Source organism: Egretta garzetta, unplaced genomic scaffold (genome assembly GCF_000687185.1).
Source record: "Egretta garzetta isolate BGI_Z169 unplaced genomic scaffold, ASM68718v1 scaffold264, whole genome shotgun sequence".
Classification (NCBI taxonomy): domain Eukaryota; kingdom Metazoa; phylum Chordata; class Aves; order Pelecaniformes; family Ardeidae; genus Egretta; species Egretta garzetta.
This window is the reverse complement of record NW_009259685.1, coordinates 2,500,387-2,523,879: the sequence shown is the minus strand read 5'-3', so window position 1 is coordinate 2,523,879 and position 23,493 is coordinate 2,500,387. Positions and strand designations below refer to the sequence as shown.

General features: G+C 38.0%; 1 protein-coding gene across 1 annotated transcript in view; it reads right to left on the bottom strand.

The window, feature by feature from the left end:
- Window positions 1-23,493, bottom strand: part of COBL (cordon-bleu WH2 repeat protein) — a 204,337-nt gene that overhangs the window by 72,881 nt on the left and 107,963 nt on the right. The window contains 1 exon segment of the mRNA XM_035894139.1: window positions 20,110-20,200. Within this exon segment, the coding sequence (XP_035750032.1) occupies window positions 20,110-20,200 (91 nt within the window).

Sequence of the window (23,493 nt, the reverse complement as noted above, 5' to 3'; positions counted from 1 at the left end):
CACAAGCTAGATTAAGAGCCTAAAGCAGAAGCCAGTCTGCGTTCCAAGGTCATCAACCTAGAATGCAATTATAAAACATCTTTTGCAAACTACTCCCTTTTCAAGGATGAACAGAAGCTCAGATATCTTATGGATACTTCTGAAACTTTTAGTATTAATAAAATGTAAGATTCATCTATTAAAATGTAACAGCACCAGTGTGAGAATTCCATTTTACAAAAATAGTTGTGTATAAAAATGGAAGTCAGCTTATGTCTGTTTTCAAAAGATATCTCTCATTTAAAACTCTCTTACCTAAAGCCCTGTTATTAGCATTTCCTTGATTTTCTGATGACACTAAGTGGCATTTAAAGGTCAGCAAGGAAGAGACTGCAGCTTGCCTGTGAGAGTGATTTGACTTCCCGTTCCCTGTCCACACCGGTCAATAAAAATTTCTCAAAATGTCAAGTTCTTTTCTTGTGAGGTTGCTACAGCCAGGCCTTTCTTCCGCAGCTGTTTGCCAAAACTCACATATTTGAGCTCCCAGTCTTGTTATGCAATTTCCTTCTGAGAAGTTTTTAAATCAAAAGTAATCAATTGAGCTGTTTTTAAGCACTCAAAGTACCAGATGTATCAGTAGTAAGGGGTTTTATTTTTTCCAAATCAGAGACAAAAAATAAGAATAAAAGTAACATAAAGGAAATAATTTTTTTTTGCAAGTGTACCGTGGGTAAATACAAAAAGTAAGATTTAGAGCAGGCAGACAAATCCATCTACTCAGTCACAGCAAGAATATTTATGCCTGTTGGACATTTAAACTCCATTATTGCAAACTTTTATTGATTTGCTGAATGACACCACAACTGATTACAATCGGCCATCTAAAATGCCAGACAGGTTATGTCAGACCTATTGCACGAATTAAAGTCTGAGGCTGCTTTCCTTAACATGATACTGAAATTCCTTATACTAGCACTAAATTTGACAACACTGAAACTGAATTAATTCAAGCTCCTGCTTCAAAACCAAAGCATAATACTGCGGTCACAAGATTGCTTGGAGACAGTCTAAAAAAAAAACCAAAATTGTGACTACTCAGATTTTCCTTTCTAACCAGCCACACTGAATACAGTTTGCTTTTTGTACTCCCTGAAGCACTTGTGATTCTGGTACTTGCATACAGTCTACAGTCAAAAAGGAAAAAAAAGTTAACCTTTTCCTGCTCTGAACTATAAAAAATAAATGCATTTTTATGCAATTTACTTTATGTCACTTTATTATTTCGTTGCATTTTGCTATTGGTAGGAAATGATCTGGTCATCCATCACAATATTAAAAGAGAAGCAACTGTTCCATTTCTACAACAGTAACTTACACAAGCAGTACCATGTTGATTTTATATGTCTGGTGAGTAGGCTTTCAAGGTTTTACTATAAAAGCTTTGAGTTATACTTTGAAGTCTGTACAACTATAGTGCTGTCTTATGCTTGTGTACGTCTGATACAGCATCTAGCTAGCAATTCCAGATCTTGTGGTCAGCACCCATTTGGTAGACACCAGAACTTACACAGACAGAATTAGAAATGCCTGAGAATGTTCTCTTTCCTGTGCCCCCTGCCAGTTCTCCCTCACCGTGGCTGACCACATTCCTCTCATTTTAGCACAAAGTTTGTTGATCAGAAATCCCAGCAGTGCCAGGTGCAAGGAAGTCACCTCCTTTAGAAAAGTCATCTAATTTATCTCCAAGCACTGAAGTAGCATGACCAATTTGTCCCTGCATAGGTTACTGAAAACCGTCATATGACACAGGTCTACACCATCCGCAACTGTTCTGTTTTATTGCTTAACTATCCTCATCATTATAATTTTTTTCCTTGTACCTTAACTCTAATATCCCTTCCTAGAACTTTATCTGGTTACTTCTTGTCCTCATTTAGGTAAGGTCCATGGGATGTAAAGTCCCTACAGCTTAGAAGCACAACCTTGGTTTCCAACTCCAACAGATTTATGCTCACTTGGCACCTCCTATGGTGTCCAACCTCTTTTCCATTAGAAAAGCTAAAGAACAACCACCCAAGGGAGGGAACTAGAAAAGTGGAAGCCTCCAGGAGAAAAGCTTTCTGAAACAGACCAAAGGGCTTCAATTCACTGTTTGTGAATTTCTAAGTAGGGAACAAGTGTGGGTATTAACTCGAGCCCCGTGCACTGCACTGGGGACAAAGAGGGTGCCCAAGCAGAGAGGGCTTCCAAGAATCTTCTTTACTTTTCATTATACTCCTTGTGTGTGAAGCAATATTCAAAACTCCTTTTCCGTTTGAAAGTGAGATGGATACTGAATGAATATGGCAAGAATCACAAATAAGTTGATTACTTTTTTTATGAGCAGTCAAATATTTTACTGTGATGTTTAGGAATATGAAATGTTTACTCAAACCATTAGTAGGTTAGAAAACATGGATTGGGAACACATGAGTTCCAGCTAAACATGAACATGTCTGTAAATTCTTGCAAATGTTAAGAATCAGATGAAGTAAACCCAAGCCTAACTGCTAATATCAATATCACCTACTACTGCCACCTCCCTCAATATTCAGCCAGTGCGAGATCACAGATTTAATCTGGATTCTCCAAAACTGAATAAACAACCATGGCACATACAACACAGTGGAATACAGATCTATGAATTCAACAACATATATATAATATTCAAGTAACTCAGAGATTGTCAAATAATTTGTACTTTTTCAAGATTTTATGATAGATGTGATTCCTCAATGCTTTGAGAGTAGAAGCTTTTGAATCACTTCTGATGATATAAAATTCAATATATTTCCTCTAAATAATTTCTTCTGTTTCCATGTTTTACTCTTCAGATTTTCACAAGTCACACCACTCTTCATGCTTAACAAAACCTTTGCCTATTACTGCTACCCAAAATCACTCATGTCAGTCTGAGGAAGTCTCCCTGGTACATTGAAGATGCCAGTCATAGTATCAAGGGAAATGGATGCAATGATTTTTTTCCATCACAGCAATATATGCAGAAGAGCAAAGACAAGCTAACTTGATTTGCATCTGTGTGCTTGTATCATCTCTCCTGTTTAAGTGACAGTGTGTTTCAAATAAGTTCATATTTTTTTATGAAGTAGTATCCCAACAGAATTACCAGAAATAACCTCTGTTGAGCCGGCAGAGCTGTGTCTCAACAACTCAGAAGGTGGGAGCAGGCAGCACGCTGCCTGGTGCTAATGAGAAGACTGAAGTGTATTAATCAGTGTTTGGAAGGCACACATAAATCATTTGTGTCCTCTCCTATCAATCTCGGCACCGAAGTCATGGCAGTAACCAGCAAGCACGCATCCCGTGGACCTCGTGAATCAGAGCTGAGGTACTTGTTAAAAAGAAGAGAAACATATCATCTTTGATTCAGAACTGTTAGCATTGACAAGTCAGCCTCAACTCAATGCAGTGAAAATACACTTGCTACAAATCCTTCTAATGCATAATTTAATTTCTGTCACTGTGTGTCCTATAAAGGATGAAAAATTGTTTTGCTGAAATCTAAAGCTATTTAGCCACAAATGAAAGAAACTTAAGTTGATAAACATTTTCTGAACAAATGTGATTGGCAAAGCAAGTAGGTGTATGTTCAAAAAAGCAAACTTCAGCTCATAACCACACGAGCCAATATATTTTCCATTTAATATTCCAGATAATACTCCACTTAATTTTCTGCTTTTCACCACATTCTCAATTTCCAGAAATGCAGCTAAAAAGCTACGAAACATAAAATTATTAGAAGATATTTCAACATTGGTATTAATCCAATGACATCATAGAATCGCTTTGGTTGGAAAAGACCTTTAAGATCATCGAGTCCAACCTTTAACCTAACCCTGTCATCCCACCACTAAACCGTGTCCCTAAGCACCTCATCCACCCGTCTTTTAAATACCTCCAGGGATGGGGACTCAACCACCTCCCTGGGCAGCCCATTCCAGAGTCTGACAACCCTTTCTGTGAAGAATTTTTTCCTAATGTCTAGCCTAAACCTGCCCTGGCACAACTTCGAACCATTCCCCCTTGTACTATCATCCATTACCAGGGAGAAGAGGCTGACTCCCACCTCACTATAGCCTCCTTGAGACAGCCACAAGCTTCAGCACGTGTGCATTACAGGTATCTTTGTAAGTGGATATACTAAAATCACCATGTTTTTTAGAAAACACATGCATGTCCAATTCCTTAAAATGACACATTAAGGTGACAGACACATCACAGAGAAATCATAGACATATATGCATAAGCTTCCAGAACATGCCAACTTCCTTCATGCCCTTGCACTATGCACCTAATACCATCAGGCTAAATGATAGCACACAAAGCATGTGGGTTTTTTTAATTTCTTGATGACAGATGCATTTTGAATACCTCTAAAACATAAATATTCTTGCTTTTTAAACCCTAGTGAGACAAAACCATCATTAACACAGCACAGAAAACATTTCTGCGTTGGATATTTTCTATGCTACTTGGTAGTTTAATGGAAACTTCACTGTCCGTCACTTGGGTGGGAGGTAGGAGTGCAGGCTGCAGACGCAATCTGAAGTGAATTCAAAAATCAAGCTGAACCATGGATGACAGTCTGGGATGCTGGCAGATGCTTAGGATAAGGTTTGTTTGCATTTCATACCAGTGTAAAATGATTTATCTTGACTTCAGAAGTGTGTGGACAACTTTGTCTCATTTGCTAGAATGCTGTCTTTTTTTTAATATCGTTTTGGAAAAATACCAGAATCAATTTATACATAAAATGCACCCTCTCAGGGCTGATTTACATCTTTCTGGTTAGACTGCTAAAAACTATCTTCCACAAGTCCAATTCTTTTTGTCACAGCACACTGTCAAAATGTGTCAGCCTATAAAAAAAAAAGACCGTATTTTGAAAATAATTTTTCATAACTGTCAAAAATACAAATATGTAAAGGCAATATGGGGAGAAAGATTAAATTCAAAATATTCCCAAAAGGGAATGGCTAACAAAAAATAGGCAGTCAACAAATTCAGCTAGTCACATTACTTATAATTTTTTGATAGCTGTGTGCAAATGTGCTCAATAAGTGCATCGTTACCTGATAGTGGAATAGATAGATGACAAAGAATAATTTTTGTCACATACTATGCTAGACCAAAAAAACCAGAACAGCTTATCTATAATAAAAAAGAAAGGATTATCTATTCAAGATGAAATATCACATCAAATGGGGACAGAAGATGGGCTTCTAATGAGAGATGTGCAAGGAGTTCAGTTAATTATAAAAGGAAGTGGGAAAAGACATGGAAAACACTACAAGTCTCTTTTGGGTATTTGTCCAAGTGGTACAAAAGCGAATGAGAAAGAAGTAGGGAAACACAGGAAGAAGCAAGGAGAGAAACAAAACCACAGTCATTATGGCAAAAACCGAAGTGAATATGTTCACCAGATTTGACCAGAGAGGAAGTCCTTGCAGAAACAAAGGCAAAAATCTGGAAAAGGAAAGGAGTAAAGCAAAAATCAGACAACTTCAGTAAATATAATGATAGAGTACTGGCTCATATCCTGGGGAAGGAACAATGAACTAAGGATACTGTGCAGGACAGAAACCATATTCTGCAAGAAAACTCAAATGATTGCTCACATGTTAGCCCAGAAAGATGGCGATGCTAACGCTCACTTGTTGATATGAAGACAGAGGGGGAAAAGTCACATGAACAGAACTCAAACTGGTAAAGATTCAGTACTGAAAAGAAAGGGGATTAATATATAGACTTGTGAATGTGTAGTAAATATTTCTATGGTAGGGATTTAATGCATACAAAGACATGGAATGAGGCAGAATGGAAGAACATAACCAAAGAAACATCTTAAAACCTACCAAGAGAGGTCTAAAAGCCAATGACAGACCCTAATGGAAAAATGCATTTTAAAGAAACTTGAAGAAGAAAGAATTACAGAGGAAAATTCACATGGATTCCAAAATTCAATTCAATCGCAGTATAGAAAGAAGACAGAAAAATATCAAGCCAGAAGGAAAACAAGGAAAGAACATTTGAAAAGAGGCCATTTACACTTGGCCTTCAAAGCCCATTAGTAGATTGAGTGAGAGAAGTCTTGGAAGAGTGAGGATGGAAAAAGCCAAATTTTTGCTAGTCTGAAAAGGCTGGTTTCTCCTTTCACTTACACTTTCGTGCTATGTGAAAATGGATTAGCTCAATCAAATAGTGTTGAACAACCAAGCCGAAAATCAAAACCTGTCTTTATTAGTGGTCTGGCAACAGGCTTCAGGAAATGTGGAGTTCAAAAGGTCAAAGACCAACAACAGCAAAGATGACATTTTCATAATTTCCACTTGCGTTTTAAGCATACATCAATCATAAATAACCACAAAAAGGATCAGAGGTCTTGAGCTAAATGAATTCATCACTGCAATACGAGTTTATTTTCTCTAGGCATCCTAGTTCTCTTAAATCAATCAGCCAATGTGTTTGGTTCACAGAAGACAGAAGTTATATTTGCGATATATGTCCTGAAATTAAAAATATTTTGAAAAACTACTGAGATGAACGTCTGCAGCAATAAATTCTTTTAACATATAGGAACTATCAAACCACTAGAGTTGATCATCTTCATTATATTTTCATTGTAGATATGCGAGTTTATACTGGAAGAGGAGATGGAAACTTCGCATAGAACATACAATTTTAAAAATATCTGCTCTAATGTCTGCATAGTCAATTTTTATGGGGACCAGAATTATGAATGGAATAGTTCCTGGCATGAGTTTTTTGGGTGTGTTTTTGTTTGGTTTAAAAGAAATAATTTCTGGTTTTTACTAAAAGTATTTTTATTCCAGTTAAATTAAAAAGTGGTTTTCCCCCATTTTAATGAAAGTGCTGTCCTTACGCAAGTTTTCCAGAGACAAGAAACATTAATGATAAATTCTCATTATCTTTTGGTGTCTGCTGAAATTCTGACACGTACGACTTTTGGCTTCTGAAAAGTCTCTACTTATTATAGCTGTTGATGAATGGAGAAAATCTCTACTGAAATTCAAAGGCAACTTTTCACCAAGATCTGCAGAACTGCTCTAAAGTCAAAGGAGCTGCTCTGATTTACTCAAGTGCAGGGAACTGACTCCTAGCTCCAGTCCCTATAATCCAATTCCCACACAAGTACTTTGTTAATTTAGAATGAAGTTGTGCAACTGCTTTTCCCTTTGAAGTCTATGGTAACTGTAGGTGTTTAGCTAGAGGGAGACAAATAAAATCATCCAACTGTCAACCCAAATTTTCAAAAAGGAAGCTTTACACTTTTTAATGATAAAACACTGCCAAAAATATTACTGAAAAACAATGCAACCTCTGAAGACTTTAAAACTTAAATTAAAAGAACAAATCAGCTTTTGAACTCTGAAATTAGTGCAAATCTTAACACAAATCCTAATTACAGAGTCACTAAAAGGATTCTAGCAGCATGAGTCAGAAGTCAACAGCCAGGAATTTTACTGTTTCAGTTAGCTCTTTCAGGTGTCTGGATGTGCACGTGTGTGGACATATATGTATCTACATACAAGCACAGGTATGTATACACACACAAAATGCATTACCTCTATTAGCTCCTTCAGATGTCTCTATGCATGTTTGTGCATGTATGTACACATACTAACACACACCAAGTACAACAGGCTGAGTCTGAAACCCTAAGTGCTGGCCTAAGCAAGCCCCCAGACTACATCTGCAGCTTCCATGCCAAGAATTTCTGACAGCAAGTAACAGCACAGAAGCATACCAGTCCTTTAAGGAGGTATCGTCATACCTCCTTGCTGCAGAAGACAAAAACAAGACAAACTCATGCACATCATGCTCATATCTTGATGCTCAGGTATTGATGTCAACGAACCATTTTGAATTATAAGAGCTGAATATTTAGTCCCAGATCAACATCAGTGGTCAGGGGTTTAGAGGCAACACTCTTCTGCTGGACAATTGACAGAGCACATCCAGGTGTTATACACATCCATCTTCTGTTTCATAATACCTACAGGTCAATACCTACAGAAATGAAGCTTGTTCCACTGAAGGAGATGAACAATTTGGATAGAAAATACATATGCTTATACTCTGAAGAAGTCACAAGAAAATTCATTTCAGGATCTGAATTTTGCAAGAGCATGAAATTCAGATCCAAGCTTCCTCTCCATCCTGGAGGACTCTCCAAAGGCTATCCTCTTTGGAGAATTATCAATATCTTGAATGTGCTGGCAAAAATCACGCAAACTCAATAATTGAGCACAGAAGAACAGGTTAAGAATACAGAAGCAGACACCCCTTTAAATTTTCTTAGAATTATATTCAAACATTATTTCAAACATCCTTGGCCTTTTATTTTTTTCCTATTGTGAGCATGCATTTTTATCCTTTTAAGTCTGACTTTGTCCAGGCCAGCCCACCTTCTAAATAAAAGTGAAGCAAAAATATAGAATACTGTCAAGTAACTGGAAGTACAGCTGTGCTGGAGCCCAAGCTACTTCATCCTTTTCTCACTTTATATATATATACAAAATTCCCTGGTTTTATCTTCCTTTGCAGTATACTATAGCTAACTAAGTTTCTGTCTAAAAATTCAGTACTACATCCTTATGTTATTCCTAAGAAACTAATTTTCCCACTGTGTATACAGCCTTGTTTCCTTTGTGAATTCAGTCTGAAATACTAAGAAATCACAGGTCTTTGATCTATTTATTCCCACTGACTGTAGTATTCCAATCCACTGGAGTGCAGTTCCCACTGAGGAGCTATGACAGAAACTTTTCAAGCTCAGTCCCAAATTTAACCGATGCTGAAGTTAAAAACTGCAGAAATATATACAAGATATACCTGCACTTGGACACAATTACATCTTAAACAGGTCAAGCAGTGCTGAGATTTCTGCCTACTTCTCTGGGTATGCACTGCTTCAGATAACAAATTAAAACCTGCTTTTGCAACAAATTATTGGTTGGTGAAAGCCACTCCCTTCCTTTGCCACTGTTTGCAATTCACCTTCTACAAGACTTAACACGTTTACTTTGGGGTTTTCTCCTTCCCCAGTGAGAAAATGCTCTATAAAATAAGCAACTTCAAGGGGTTTATCTGTGTCAACTGTCCATGAAAAAGGAACAAGGTCTTACATTTCCAAAGATGACAGTGAAAGTGTTAGACGATCTTTGTCCATGCAAAAGTGAACCTGAAGTAGCACAAGAAAGAATGATTTTAAAACGGCCTAGTGGAGACAATGGCTACACCCTAACTTTACAATGCCAAAAGACAGTAATGCTCTAAACTATGCTGCCGCTGTCATTTCTCCAGGAAATCTTTTTCTTCAGTATACTTTCAAACTCAATGAAAATCATAATAATGCCAGCACAGAAAGCATAGCTCTGATTTTTTAAACAGAAAATTTGGCTCCAGATACCCATACTTTAGTCTCTACTGCTAAAGAAATGAAGAAAGTAAAGCACCTCCAGCAAAACACGCGTGAATCAGATCACAACTGATAGGCAAGGACTTGTTTTAAAAGTGTGATCAAAACACAAGTTAAAAACCCAAATCCAAAAAACCCAATGCAGGATCAGATACCCTGATATATAACCTACTTGTCTAACTATTTGGCAAGGGTTTAAAAAGGTACTCCCCCAAGATGATGTTAACAGCATATGAACACGTTTACAAATCTAACAGACCCTACACTACTTTCACCCTCAGCATGATGCTTTCTTTTGATATAATATTCGGCCACAGGAAATTAAAAGTAGAACAACATATTAAGACAGTTCACAATCCAAAGCAAATACATTAAGAAGTCTCCAAGTGCTGCCTTTCCATAGGTAGAGGATAAAGTGGTTTTTTTCTTAATTCAGACAGGTTGTACAGAATATTTTCTCCCAAACCCCTTTTTCGTTTTTCTTCTTTTTTTCCGGGGGGTGGGGGGGGAAGGGTGTGTTACAGGGAGAAGATGGTGTCACAACTTTGGAAAGGAAAGTTGCTTTTAATTAAGTACTTGTTAATGACTTTGACTGACTTGTACAATTGCCAGTATTTTTAGATGATATTGTCTTTTTTACCTGTAACCCTTAAACTAGAAGAAGCACCTTGTTTAACATTTGTTAAATTTAGACAGCACCACTATCCACTATTACCCCCCTTCTACAGCTGCTGCACTAATCTCCCATGCCAGCTGCTCAAATGTTTACATTTGAAGGGCTTTCTCTGTTTTGTGCACAAATGATCTCTGCGTAGTATATCTCATCTGTACATTTGCCAGAATCAAGGCAAGAAAAGCCTCACTGCTGGAATTCTTGATTAAGAAATAGGTCTTAAATGCTGCTTCTTCTCTTCCCCCTTCTGTCAAATCCATTGCCATTAGATTTTTACAAGGCAAACCTCCACAGTGCACTTTACTGGCCTGATTCTTGTCCTGTGCAAACAACTGTAAATCAGAACAAGCTCCATTTAGAGTCAGTGAAATCACACCATCTCTGTGCTGAAACTGGGAGAAATGAAAATCAAGACGTGTACCTGAGCATTTCCTGGGATGGAAAGAAGAAAATGTTACAATCAGAGGAGGGGGGGTATGGGGGAACCAAACACTAACAATCATAAATCTGCCAGTAATCTCTCCATCTCACTGTCAGTGTATTTCAGAGACTGCCTACGCAGCTCACATCCTAGGCATCAGTTGCACCTAGCTCTCTCACCAGGTCACCGAGGTACTGACCCAGCAAACAGTGCTTGGTATGACACTGGATAAAGTCAGTGGGCCCAACTCCTACGCTTACAGCTACGCACCTATTTAGGAACTCTGCAGGGCTAGGTCTTGCTATTTGCCTTGATCTGCTTTCTCTTCTGGCCTTCCAGCTGAGCATTTATAAAACCAGACGTACTTTCGTTAGTTTCCCCAAGTATTTTGAGATCTGCTTAGAAGTGTAAATGATATAAAAATAAATAATTCAAGAGAGTGGATCTGACTGAAGGTATTACTACTTCATGCTGGTAGTATAAGTCTTTAAAAAGACTGTTTGTCACACTCCTTTCCCTTTTCAGCTTGCATCCCAAAATGCTGCTGAGAATCCAAATGAAATACTAAGCACTGGAAAGTAAGCGAAAAAGCAGTATCTGAAATTATTTGTAATCGTTTTTGCTAAGCTTAAAGGGGAAAATCAGTATCGGAGCTGCACACAAAAGACCAATAAAACCTAATTTAACAGTTGTTTAGTAAAAAAGAAGAAAGAATGTGAAACAGCTAGACAGACTACAGGCATTAGAAGGTTTCTTTTTGTAGTGATGGACGATTGAGCAGCGCACACAGTACTTAGTGCTATACGGTCTTTGCTGCATACACACAACTCCTCTTTGAGTTAAAGGGAGACCTGGAAGGCCCGCTAAGCCTCATGTAGGTTTGACTGTGCATGAGAGAACTAAGCCATAAAGTTCACTTAGGAAAACTTCTCCATCAAAGTAAAATGCATTGTGTCCTGTCAGCAAATGTTGTTTTGCAAATCCTCCCTCAGCTGCCATAAGATGTTATTGAGACATATGGTTTCACACGCTACCAAGCAGCTCAGTTTTGCCGACGAACAATAATGCACAGAATAAATACGTGTGGAAATCATGAGATCATCTAATTAAAAGAAATGTTATTGTTTGCTACTACTTTTAATGAAATCTAGCCTTCACTGTCCATAGAAGAGGCTGGAAAAGCACCAAATCCTATTAGCGCTCATGCCTCAGAAATTGTTTGCAAAAGAAAAGAAATTATACCTCAAACCGGTGTTGAAAATCTTCACTGTATCTAAAATCTACATATGCTAATGGGATATTTTAGACTAATATAATAAATCTATGGTTGCATGTGATTCGGATTATGCCACTACAAAAACAGGTGTTACTGTCTGAAAAAAATTTCCATTGTATATTAGAAATATGGAGTCGATGACATACAATTAACCATTTCTGATTTCATCTAGTAAAGGGCATTGGCATAAATACACACTAATCCTTTCATTACAGTAGTTACATTTGGAAAGCTTTACAAGAAAGATTTTGGACATCCATCATTAAATCAAACAGAAATGTACTTTGCAGTAGAATTAATATTTCCCTGACTCATTCCCAAACCATCCCAAACTTAAACACAAAAAGCATTTTATGTACACAGAAATATGTGAAAGACATTTTTAAGGAACTACATCTCTGTTTATCCAGTTGCAGAAAAGCCTGATCCTGGGATAAACTTTTCTTTAAAGGTGGTATTTTCCACACCACTGCATGCTTGCCAGTTACAGTAAGAACAATATGCTGAATAAATTATGACCGAATATTAATTACAAGGCTATTACACACTATTAAGGGGCTCTGGTAATATTAAATACCAAGGAAGCAAAGCCTGAGCGGTTGAGATGTCACTAGAAAAATCTCAGATGGAATTTAAGTTTGTCTTTGTTTTTTTTTTTTAATGTCCTTTTATTAATGCAAATTAAAAGCCATTGGTCTTATTAGCTGCTGCTTTATTCTATTTTTTTCCAGTGAGTTAACTTCAGAACTTTTCAGTGAAATCAGTAACAAAAGATGAATCAGACATAAAAGGATTTGGGTGGTTAAGGGTGTGTCACCAGGTCTTAATTAAACATCCGAGGGAGATAGCTGAGCCAACTTACTCCAGACCGACTGGGTACATCCACAGCACAGAGAACGATGCCACGCAGCCCACGTCTGGAAGCTGAATTGCCTCACACTAACCTCACTGACCGTGCTCCGGTTAGGTTGGGCCTCCCTAACTCACACCACTTTGTGCTTTCCCTTCAATAAGCCTGCCACATACCCTTCTGATGTGCTTATTCTCATTTTCGTGCCTGAATTCTGCTTCTGGGCATGCTGAGCGTGAAAACTGCTGAGAAACTATGCTTCTAATCTCCTGCCTCAACTCCACCGGGATCCATGAACTTGGCAAATCCCTCCATCTTCATCAGCCAGGGGACTTGATCCAATAGGTGCACTTAAAGCACAACTAAGAAACCTGGCTCCACAAAAACCGTAACTGCTAGAAGAGGCAGTTATGGTATTTCTCTCCTATCTTGTCCTCCCCCCTGCCCCAAGTTAAATGATTCAGTAAGAACATGGTAAATCCAGGTTCAAAACCTTCTTCTAGTTGAGAAAAAACAAACCTCCCCCTCTTGTGAGCAGAGTGAGTTATTTTCTGTTCAAGGACACAAATATGATTTTGTCTAGAAAGAGGCTGAGATTAGGGCGCTCAGCTGGGCAGGGAGCAACAGCCATTTGGCTCCTCCAGTTCTAGCTTCAGTGACTACTTATTTGCTGGATCGAACATCTGCTTAGCATAGAACACAGAAAAACATCTCTGGCGCTGGCACTGGAACCTAGAGCTGCCACCACACTTAAGTTATTTCGTTACTGTTCTGAATAGTTAAGCTTGCTCTTGCTCTCTCTGAGTCACTGAATATTTGGGTATTTTTACAAAAGGGCACTTCCCACATCAAGAATACCTCACAGCTTTGTTCCAGGCATTCTCCAACCCAGCAAGTATTTTGGTTTTCTTTGCAAAGGAGGAAATAATTCTCTCAATAATGGTCCTGAGAGAGATAGAAGATTGGCTGGTATCTCAAAAAGCAGAGAAGGGAACTGAACTCAGCTCTCACTTTCTGGCTAACAGTAGTAGGTAGTAAGCTTTTGGAGCAAAAGCTTTAAATACCTAAACCTAGCAGCTGAGTCAAGGTTTCAGTCCTGAGCAGAGGCAGGTAGCAGACACAGAAGATGGGCAGAGTTTAATGTGCAACTCCCGCTGCACAGATTTCGGTGGCTTCAAAACCTGGGAAATCTGACTCTGGGACGCTTGGATCCCATGTCCAACAGAAGCCCGCACTGCCAGGTATTCAAAACAGGCCTGCCCAGCTCCTTTTGCAGCTATAGCCCTACTCAAGCCCCTTCGGTTCAACTTGATCCTTTTCTCACTGTTCATCTTAGAACATTTCTTGAGAATATTTCTTTAAAAATGTCCTGCAAAAAACACTAGAGGAACTGCAGTTTCCAAGTTGTCTTTTTAAAAGCAACAACTTGAATGCAATGCACTGTGATGATTTTACTCTGAATCATGTAATTTTATGTAAAGATGCAGGTCCTGGCAACCAGTCACTACGTGATAATCTTCTGTTTTTAATAAAACCTTCATGGTCATAGAAAAATATTTAGCAATGTGACCTCTACAAATCTTAACACTCGGAAGCCAAATGGAGGGAAGGGAAGTCCACCCTAAATGATTTGTTTTCAAATCTCATGATCTTAAGCCACTTTTGTGTGGTAAGGGCAAGAGCTGACAAGTGATTTTTGAATGCATGAAGTTGGCAATCTTGTGGTAGCATAAGCTAAGTAGCACAGACAGAACAGGGGTCAGCCGACGTGTCTCTCTTTACCAGATACTGTTTTTAATAGTTTGTAACTTTACCATGCTTTAACCATAGATGCTGAGACTTTCCATTCCAGGTGTCTGCCTCAGGCCTTTTTGGGGTTTGTTTTTTTTTTCTTGGAGCCAGAGTAGTTCAGCTGGTTCTGAGATTTTTTTTTTTTTTTTACACTAACTCCAAGGACCTTTTCTTTGAAGAGGTCTAGTAACACCACTCTTCAGAGCAAGAACTTGACGTCTGGTGGCAGGCAGCCATTATTTCAAGCTCTTGCCTTCTGCTATCACATACTGTAAGAAAAAAGTTCTTATTTTATGTAAAAGTATCTACAATTCAGATGAACAAAGACAGCTAATATCCTCTAAGTGCACACCACAAAAGGAGGTGGGCACAGCTACATCTCTTCAGCAGCCATAATCTGGCTGAAAGGCACCTCCACGGTCCACCTAATCTATCCCTCTGCTCCAAGAGAGAATCAAGTATGTGTAGCTCATCCTCTAGACATTTTTGGAGGTGTTACAGATTAGGTGATGATAAGGATTTCACAGTCTCTCTAATAACCTGCTCCCTTGTGAAACTTCCACACAGTCAGATTTTCTCCCCCTCAAATATCCAAGTTAAATTTTCACTGCTCTATGAAAAGCACCTTACTTCTTGTCCTGCCCCAGTTGACGAGGAGAAAGCAAGCTGATCACTGTTACCTTGTCATCTTTGCTACCTGAATGCCAGTCACAAGCCAGTTAGCTCTGGCAAACCTTTCTTCTTACCAAGGAAAGTTAACAATAAAATTATTTTTTTTTTTTCAGAGAGCATCACAGGATATAAAAATAAAACTAACTCTACTGTGATGGTGAACCTTATCCTGGGATATCTGGTATTTAATAAATCTTCTAACCATGTAAACAGTTGCACAAATGAAAACATTTATAACTATATTGTATCTTCCCTAGTGTCATCCTCTGGCATCTAACTACTGGCTTACAGGCACCCTGTAACAGAAGACCGGTGGGGACAGACCAGTCTGCTGTAGTATTCAGACAACATTCCATGCTCAGTTTGTTGAGTTTTGCATCCTGCAGACAAAATTACACTGAGCAAAACTGTTTCAAGGCCGTATCACAACCTATGCCTTTGACAGTATACATAGATAGTTCTAACTGCATAAAATGCAACAGAACTAGCCCAGGATTTGACCCTGCTGGTACAAATAACCACACGTAACCAACACCACCCTAAGCATTGCCAGGAGACCAAGAAGCAAGAACATGAGAACAGGAATTTAAAGTGAATACGATTGTCACACAAGGAAATATTAGAGGTAGATGGCTGCTAACTTCCATTTAGATGACACGGGCAGTTTTCTCATTCCTACTGCCCTAAACACTACCTAGCCACGTGAGGTGAAGTCCTTGACAGTAGATGATATTAACAGACCACCTGGAACCTGACATGGTTAAAGAGAAATTACATTTCAATCACTTTTGCATAACTGTACTTGATCCTTCTTCCAACCACTTCTGAATTGGGAAAGCGTACCATGAATGATGTAACTCCTACCATCAATGAGGGCATAAAAGTTAAGAGTACATTAAGAAAAAAAAAGGCCCTGAAAAAGTAAATAATAGATTTTTTTTAAAAGTCTGTATAGAGAAAATAGCTGTTCCCATCACTTAAGAAGTGACTGCCAAGTTACTAATGTACTAGAAGTCCCAATGACATTTTTCAAACATTCGCACAGTATTTTTCTTCTGGAACACGTTCTTGCAATTCTACAGGTATTATGAAATAAAAAAAAACCCTTTACATGTATCCTAAATGTATCTGAGAACTGTTTGGAATTTAAAATGACATTGCTTCATTTAGGTTCACTGATTCTGTTACAAGTAACACCTATATTCAGACATACATTGAAGAGTAGATTTTTTAAAAACGGTCCCGATGAAAATCCTCTAACATTGCTCTGCTGAAGCCCTGTTTGAACTAGAGAAACCTCATGTGATAAGACTTTGTGCTGAAGTTTCAAATCCACTGATAAGTGTCCCTGGCTGTACTTCTAAATATTTTTTTCCCAAGCTGATTTATTACATAAACAAATTCCACATCAGAGATACACGTCGTTCAGCACTTGGGATGTGTTTTTTTGCTCTTGATTTATGAAAGCACGAAGGCCCCAAAAATAAAACCAGCTAATTTTAGTACTGCGTTCCAAACATCGGGTTTCATCTTGATCAACTGTTTATTTGAGGACAGCGACACCAAGTGGCAGAGATGATTTAAACTCCCCTTTTTTCCCCCAGCTGTTTAAATTCCAGCTCTGGCACACAAAAAGTGGAATATGGTGAACTGTGCTGCAACTTCCAACCGCTTTATTTGTATGTTGTATTTATACACCAGTGTATTTCAATAACATTCGATTTGTGAAAAGTTAACCCGGATATAAAGCTCATCTGCTTAGCACAAAACTAGAAGAGTTTTCTGTTTCATTTACAATACGCCATTACATTTCAGATCCTTTTTACCAAGTGTGGTATAATGAACTGCTGCACTCTGAGGATTGTCATGGGGAATTCTTTTCTTGCATTTTACACCAGGTGTAAACCTAGGGTGTTAACAATTCTTTTTTTGCCTTTATATACTGTGAACAAATGTCCTTTCACATTCAAGTTTAAGTGTTGACTTTCCCATCTTGACTTTGAAAATCTGCTTCCTCATCAACAATCTGAAGTATTTTTAGAAGCATTGATAATTCCAGCAATAATTAGACAGATATGGCACTGAGAATGGATTGGTGTTCAAAAGTGAATATAACTTGTGCTTAAACAAATACTAAGCATCTTTTATTTCTTACATCTTTATTTCATTCCTTCATATTGCCCAGTTTTCAAAAAAACCCCAGTCAATACCCAGAATAGAATCATTACTTTTTCTACAATTCAGTGCACATCACCACCACATAATGGTGAGAAAAAGATTTAAAGTAAGGATACCAAAGTTCATGCCCTTGAGTTCACAGAATTATAGAACACCATGTTGAAAGGGACCTCAAGGATCATCTGGCCCAACCTTTCTAGGCAGGAGCGCAGTCTAGACAAGATGGCTCAGCACCCTGTCCAGCTGAGTCTTAAAAGTGTGCACCGTAGTGGAGTCAACCACATCCCTGGGGAGATTATTCCAATGGTTGACTGTTCTCATTGTCAAAATTTTCCCTCTTATGTCCTATTTCTTTATAGGCAAGAAGAATTTTCCTGATCCAGGCAGTGTACCTCCTGGCACTATGCTGAAGGCAATGGCAAACGATTTTCTTTTCAGAAATAAATCTGAAACTTTGGCTTTGATCCCCACACAACAATGCAAAATACTTTCAAGATGACCCAAAACAGTAACAGAAAGTAGACCTGAGGAAATTGCAAAAGAGGAAGCCTCTACTGGATGACATTTTGCCAAAAGTCCTATCTTAGATCAATGAAACTTCTATATAATGAGCTCTAAATGTGTATTTCACATATATGGCTATGTAAGATACCATGTATTTTGAATAAGGATACTCAGTTCCACTGAAGCAAGTAAGTAAGGCTATCTTTTCAGCAAGTGGAATAAAGAATTACTCAGAATGACTGAGGGTCTCAAAGTCTAGCCCATATGGAACTGCTAAGCTGAGTTTTAAAAATTATGAAGTGCTTTCATTGGTGTTTCCACTTGAATTTTATCTTATATTAATACAAGTTATCTATACCAACTATTTATGCCAAGTTTACAGTATTATAGAATTTTTCACCTAAGATGTCACAATTGTTGACCTTTTTCTTGAAGCCCATCTAGCCTGTTCAAAGGATGGACCCTCTGTGCTGCCAAGTGGATCTGTTAGAATTGCTTTATACATCTGCATGCTTTAACAGAGTAGTACCAAATTAAATGAAACTATGTCAATACATTCATTTAAGTATGTACTTATGTCTTTGCAGGATTGGTGCTCATACAAATCCAGGTGTCAAGCCAGAAGTGAAAGACACTGAACAGTAGCTACATTGTTCTTGAAGATTAATTGCTCTTAAGAGGAAAGGGAAAAAAAATTAAACCCCTGACATGTTCATGCAACTGAATAAAAACAAAACATTTTTTACTTCAAGATCCCTTTGCTCTCTATCACCTGTGCCTTTAGAAGACAAAGTTGCATGTCCAAGACAGTTTTGAAAAAATTTTTTCATCAATGTCACAGGAAAAAAAATAATTCTTCATTTATTATTTGTGCCCTATAAGATTCCCTACAAAAATAAATTGAGATGTCTCTCTTCTGAGGAAAGCACCACACATTAGTGTAAAAGGCAGTTCAGAGTATCTGAACTACCTTCATATCCTCACTTAGAATCCCTCCCCTTCCTCCTCCTCCTCTCCTAGTACTTTGGTATCAAGATATTGAGATTAATGTATAATAGCAGTGAATACAAAACACAAGATGATTTTATTTTGGCAGAGCTTGTGATTTTTTCCTATACTTTTACCCAGTACATTTCATTTATCCACATCACCCTCTACTAGGACTTTATATTAATAGAGCTCTCTCACTAAAACATTCATCTTTATAGCGTTACCCAAATTTTTGGTGTCATAAGCAGCTTTACTACTTCAGTACTCTTTTATTATGAAGTCTTCATAGGTTTGCAGAGTTAGGTGGTTTTTTAACCTCACAGCCAATCACTTCTCTATTTCTCCCAATGGACTTCTTTTATATTATCCATTTTTTCCTCACAATTTTCTGTCACCCTTCTCTGTAGCTAGTGAGATGCGACATTTTGCAGATCAGCACTCCTTTACTCCTTTTCCAAATACCTATTTGTGAAAGAGGGATTCAGAGCTGTACCTCACATTTGAGGCTTCTATCATGTCATCAACAGTCTTCCCCAAGTTTTGAAAATACAGTAACAAAAAGTCAAGTACTTAAAAAAAGCAACAAAAAGACACACCATTTATTATGACTACTAATCCAACAGAACAGCCTTACAAAAATATTTTGTATTCACACTTCATAATTAGACACGTAAATCCTCATAATTTAGTAGTCTGTCAGGCACTTAAAAACATTTCTAAAAGTGGTGCACAGGATTTTAGCACCCCAAAACCTACTGAAGTACTTAACAAAAATCCTTTCTGTTATTTCCAGTGTTTAAAATAAAGTACTCTCCACCCCCAAGCTACTTAAGAAATTAATGGAATGCTGCCATGCTGCAGAAGTCATGTAAAGTGATAAAAATGAGAGATGTGGGTTTGTAAGAAAGAAGTCCCCTCTAAATGTCACTGATAAGGCAAACATACTCTTGCATCATGCAGTACTGTCACTGTCTTACAGTCACAACACCTATGTCCTCGGTTAAAACACTTTTTGCTCACAACAGTTTAGAATTTAACTCTGTAAGAAACTTTATTTATGGTGACGCTAGCAAGTTTTATTTGAAGACAGTGCGTTGCATTTTAACTTCACCAAGATACGCAAACTCCGCACTCACGTAACTAAGCCTGCTAAGAAGGAAACTATTTCTACTTCTACTTGGCTAAGCATCAGGAATCGCAGTGGTTTCTGGTTATTCAAACTGCAGGATCTAATAGGAATGCAATAGCATCTACAAGCCATGTTAGTACTTACATCCAAGCTTCCTTCACTTGTAGATGCAGAACTAAAAACATCCTCCTCACCACAATCTCTGTTCATCAAGTGTTCTTCTGTCTGCAACAGAAACAAGTATCCTACACAGCAGCAGCAAAGGAAACAAAACAACAAAAACATGCCAGAGCAAAGCATCAAACCTCATCACAGAACCAAGGCAAACTGGACCTGACTGCTGAGAAACTCTGAAGTAGTCTGCAAAGTTTCTCTCATGTAGGCAAGGCCCTAAGAAATCAGTTAGCAGAAAGATTTAAGAACAAGAACGTAAAGAAACAGAACAATTCTTGGGCAAGGAGGAAACAGGGAGCAAGCAAATCCTGTAGGACCACGGATCAGACTGCAAGTCTCTGCTATACCCACAGACACAGGGGAACAAGCAGAAAACTTCTTCCCTGCCACCTGTCAATGATGGGACCATTTCTGTGCACTACATTATACTCTACTTAAGCCTAGATCTCATGACTGTCTGCACAGGACCTCTGCTCTACTGGATTGCTTAGCAGTGCCAATTTGATCTGGATTTAGCCTCAGGCACATGACTGCATTTCACATCAAAAAGATACAGAGTTCATGCCACCTTTATGTTTTTTATGCCAGCTGCTGCAGGAGAACAGAGGGTAACTGATCTAGCATAAAATTAGAATGGAGAGAACAAGATGATACCTGATCTGGCATTAAGCCTGCCAGTACAAAGTTAACCAAAGAAATACTTTCAACAAATTTGTATTAGCCATGACAATAGGACTCTGCTTTCATTCTGTGTCACAGTGTTTTTAATACAGTAGAAAGTTTTTTTCAAATAGTTAGATCCAGTGTATTGTCATACCACGATTATTGCTACCAGTGAGCTAGCTGAGAAAGAAAGCATGTGTGTGGGCATGGAAATCTGAGCTGTAGTGTGTGCAGTGACACCTGATCCAGGACAATTTGCAACACAGGCTAATACTCTTTTTCCCTTGCAAAAGAAATTGCCTTACCCTTGTCAATGCCCGCAACCCTGCAGTGCTACTGCTGTGCAAGATTCTGGACAATTCTTGCCATCAACTTCTTCTATAATACAGGCTATGCATGACAACACACACACACACACATTCACTGCAAATCATAATGCAAACAAAGAAAAAAATAAAACAAATAAGCAGAACCAACTTAAGTCTTGTGGAGGAGTAAAAATATAAGAATAACTGTAGAGAGCAGAGTTTAGGAACTCTGGTCCTTTGATTCCAGTGCCCTGAAACCACAGGGCACCCCATCATATAATCCCTTCATAAACCTACCAAATTGTTTCTTAAGAAAATTAATTTGCCTCTATTCTGCTAAGTCTGTTCAGCAGTTTCACTGCTGTTTTGCCTAGAAATCTTCCACAACACCAAGCCAGATGTAGTATGACCAGTAAACATCTGCTTGCTCCCGTGTGCTGCACTATTCTTCCGTTCTCAGTAATTCTTCTGCCTATGTGGGTTCAAACTCCTAGAGGTTTGTATTGAAAAGGCAACAAGGACTTCCTTGCTGGGTTAAACAAAGTGGTTGTTTTAGTTTCTTTTCCTATAGACTATCTGTCATTTGAAAGCAGGAGTCTAATAAAGAAATGATCAAGAAAAGTCAATTAACTTGTCAAAACTAGCAGCAAGAAAGACTTACACCTTTACCTCAGATTTAGAAGCTGTTTCTTGTACTTGTTTGTACAGTTCCTACTTTTTCCCAGGTCAAATATTACTTGTAACTTCTTAATTGAGCCTCAACTGAGCATCTAGCATCTATTAATACTTGTATTTTAAAAACCCTCAGAGCATCACCTTCTATGTCTCTGATTAACAAGTGTGAAGGCCAGAACAGAAAAAAACAAAGCGGTTTGCAATCTTGGGACACTCATCCCAAACTCTGCTGTGAGAAACCCACTGAAGTAACCACAGAATTGGGATGCTTCATAGCAACTTTTTCAAAGGTTGCAAGTGTAAATATTTTACAAGTTAAATATGAGCTGTTTCAGGAGTTAGAACTCCAAGAGCACACAATTCATACTGAAGTTCAGGAAAAGGGAATCAGAGGACAAGCCATAATGCAGAAACTGTGTGCTATAATATATTTGGTTCTTCCAGAAGAACTACAGCCCTGCAGCGTGCTCTATGGAGGCTCAAGCTGAGTTCCCTTGTTTACCCGATTCTTCCAGGCAGATACAGCATCATTGCTCCAGTTATGCTTTTGTTCCCATCTGAATGGGAAATATTTTTTACGGAGGATAAACACTCTGAAAGTGACTGCCTTCCTATCTCATAAAATACAGTTTCCATGAGTCGTTTTAAGATGTTATGAACAGCTCAGCATCCACGACAGATGAGATTTTTCAACACAGTAATTCCTGGTGTCCATAAAGGAAGCTATTGCCCAGCAAAAGCACTCCAAATCTGATCATAATAACAAGGGCAGAGAACTAATAAAGATTTTAGAAAGCTTTCACAGTTTTAAAAACATGACTGAGAAGACTGGAAGGGTAAGTGGAACACCGGTCCATTAACAAGCATATGTTTCTTAGTACCAGTTAATCAGACACACATTTTACGATTTCACTGCAAAAGCCTTGGAGGGCTTTTTAAACCAGACAAAAGAAAATCTTCTTTTTACTCTGACACTCCAGAGTATTAAATACTTTATAATCAAAATCAGTTGACACTGTAGCGAAAGATGCAAAAAGTGTGATGTTAAAAGCCAAGTATTTTTGTATGTTCTTGAGCTAGAAAGTTTTTCTGTATTTAGTATCTGTGATGAATGACAATTTTTTCATAAAGGTATCTCAACAGAAGAAAACTATCTTATACAAAGACTTCTTTTTTATTTTTCCAACTCAAGATTAAAAACAAAGTCAAAAATGCCTAACATGCACACCAGCAGATACTGATCCTTCAGTTTATTACTCCTTCTAGTACTGTAAGTTATTTCTGCTACACCTGATTCACTGGTTTTACAGACTTGGAGATGGCAATAGCACGACTGCACAGCTTCTTAAAGATGTAAATGCTTGAAAACATTTTATCACTCATGCACAGAAGAGTTAATATAAGACACTTCTACTTGACACCTTAATGTATTCTATATTACATCAGTTCTTTCCTAAAAGCAATCATTTTGTAATCTGAGCAGTACTAGTAAGTGGACATAAACTGGTTGAAGCTACCGCTCTTTGTTAACAACTACTGAATCTGCAGCATTTAAAAAAAAATAAAATTAAATGGTCAATGTGCCTGACTCCTTCAAGAAGCAGCTGGTATCTTCATCAGGGTGCACTGATTAAACATAGTTTATGCATCTGCTGGCAGATTACTTCTTGGAAGAAAAAAAAAAAAAAAAAAGGAAAAAAAAAAAAAA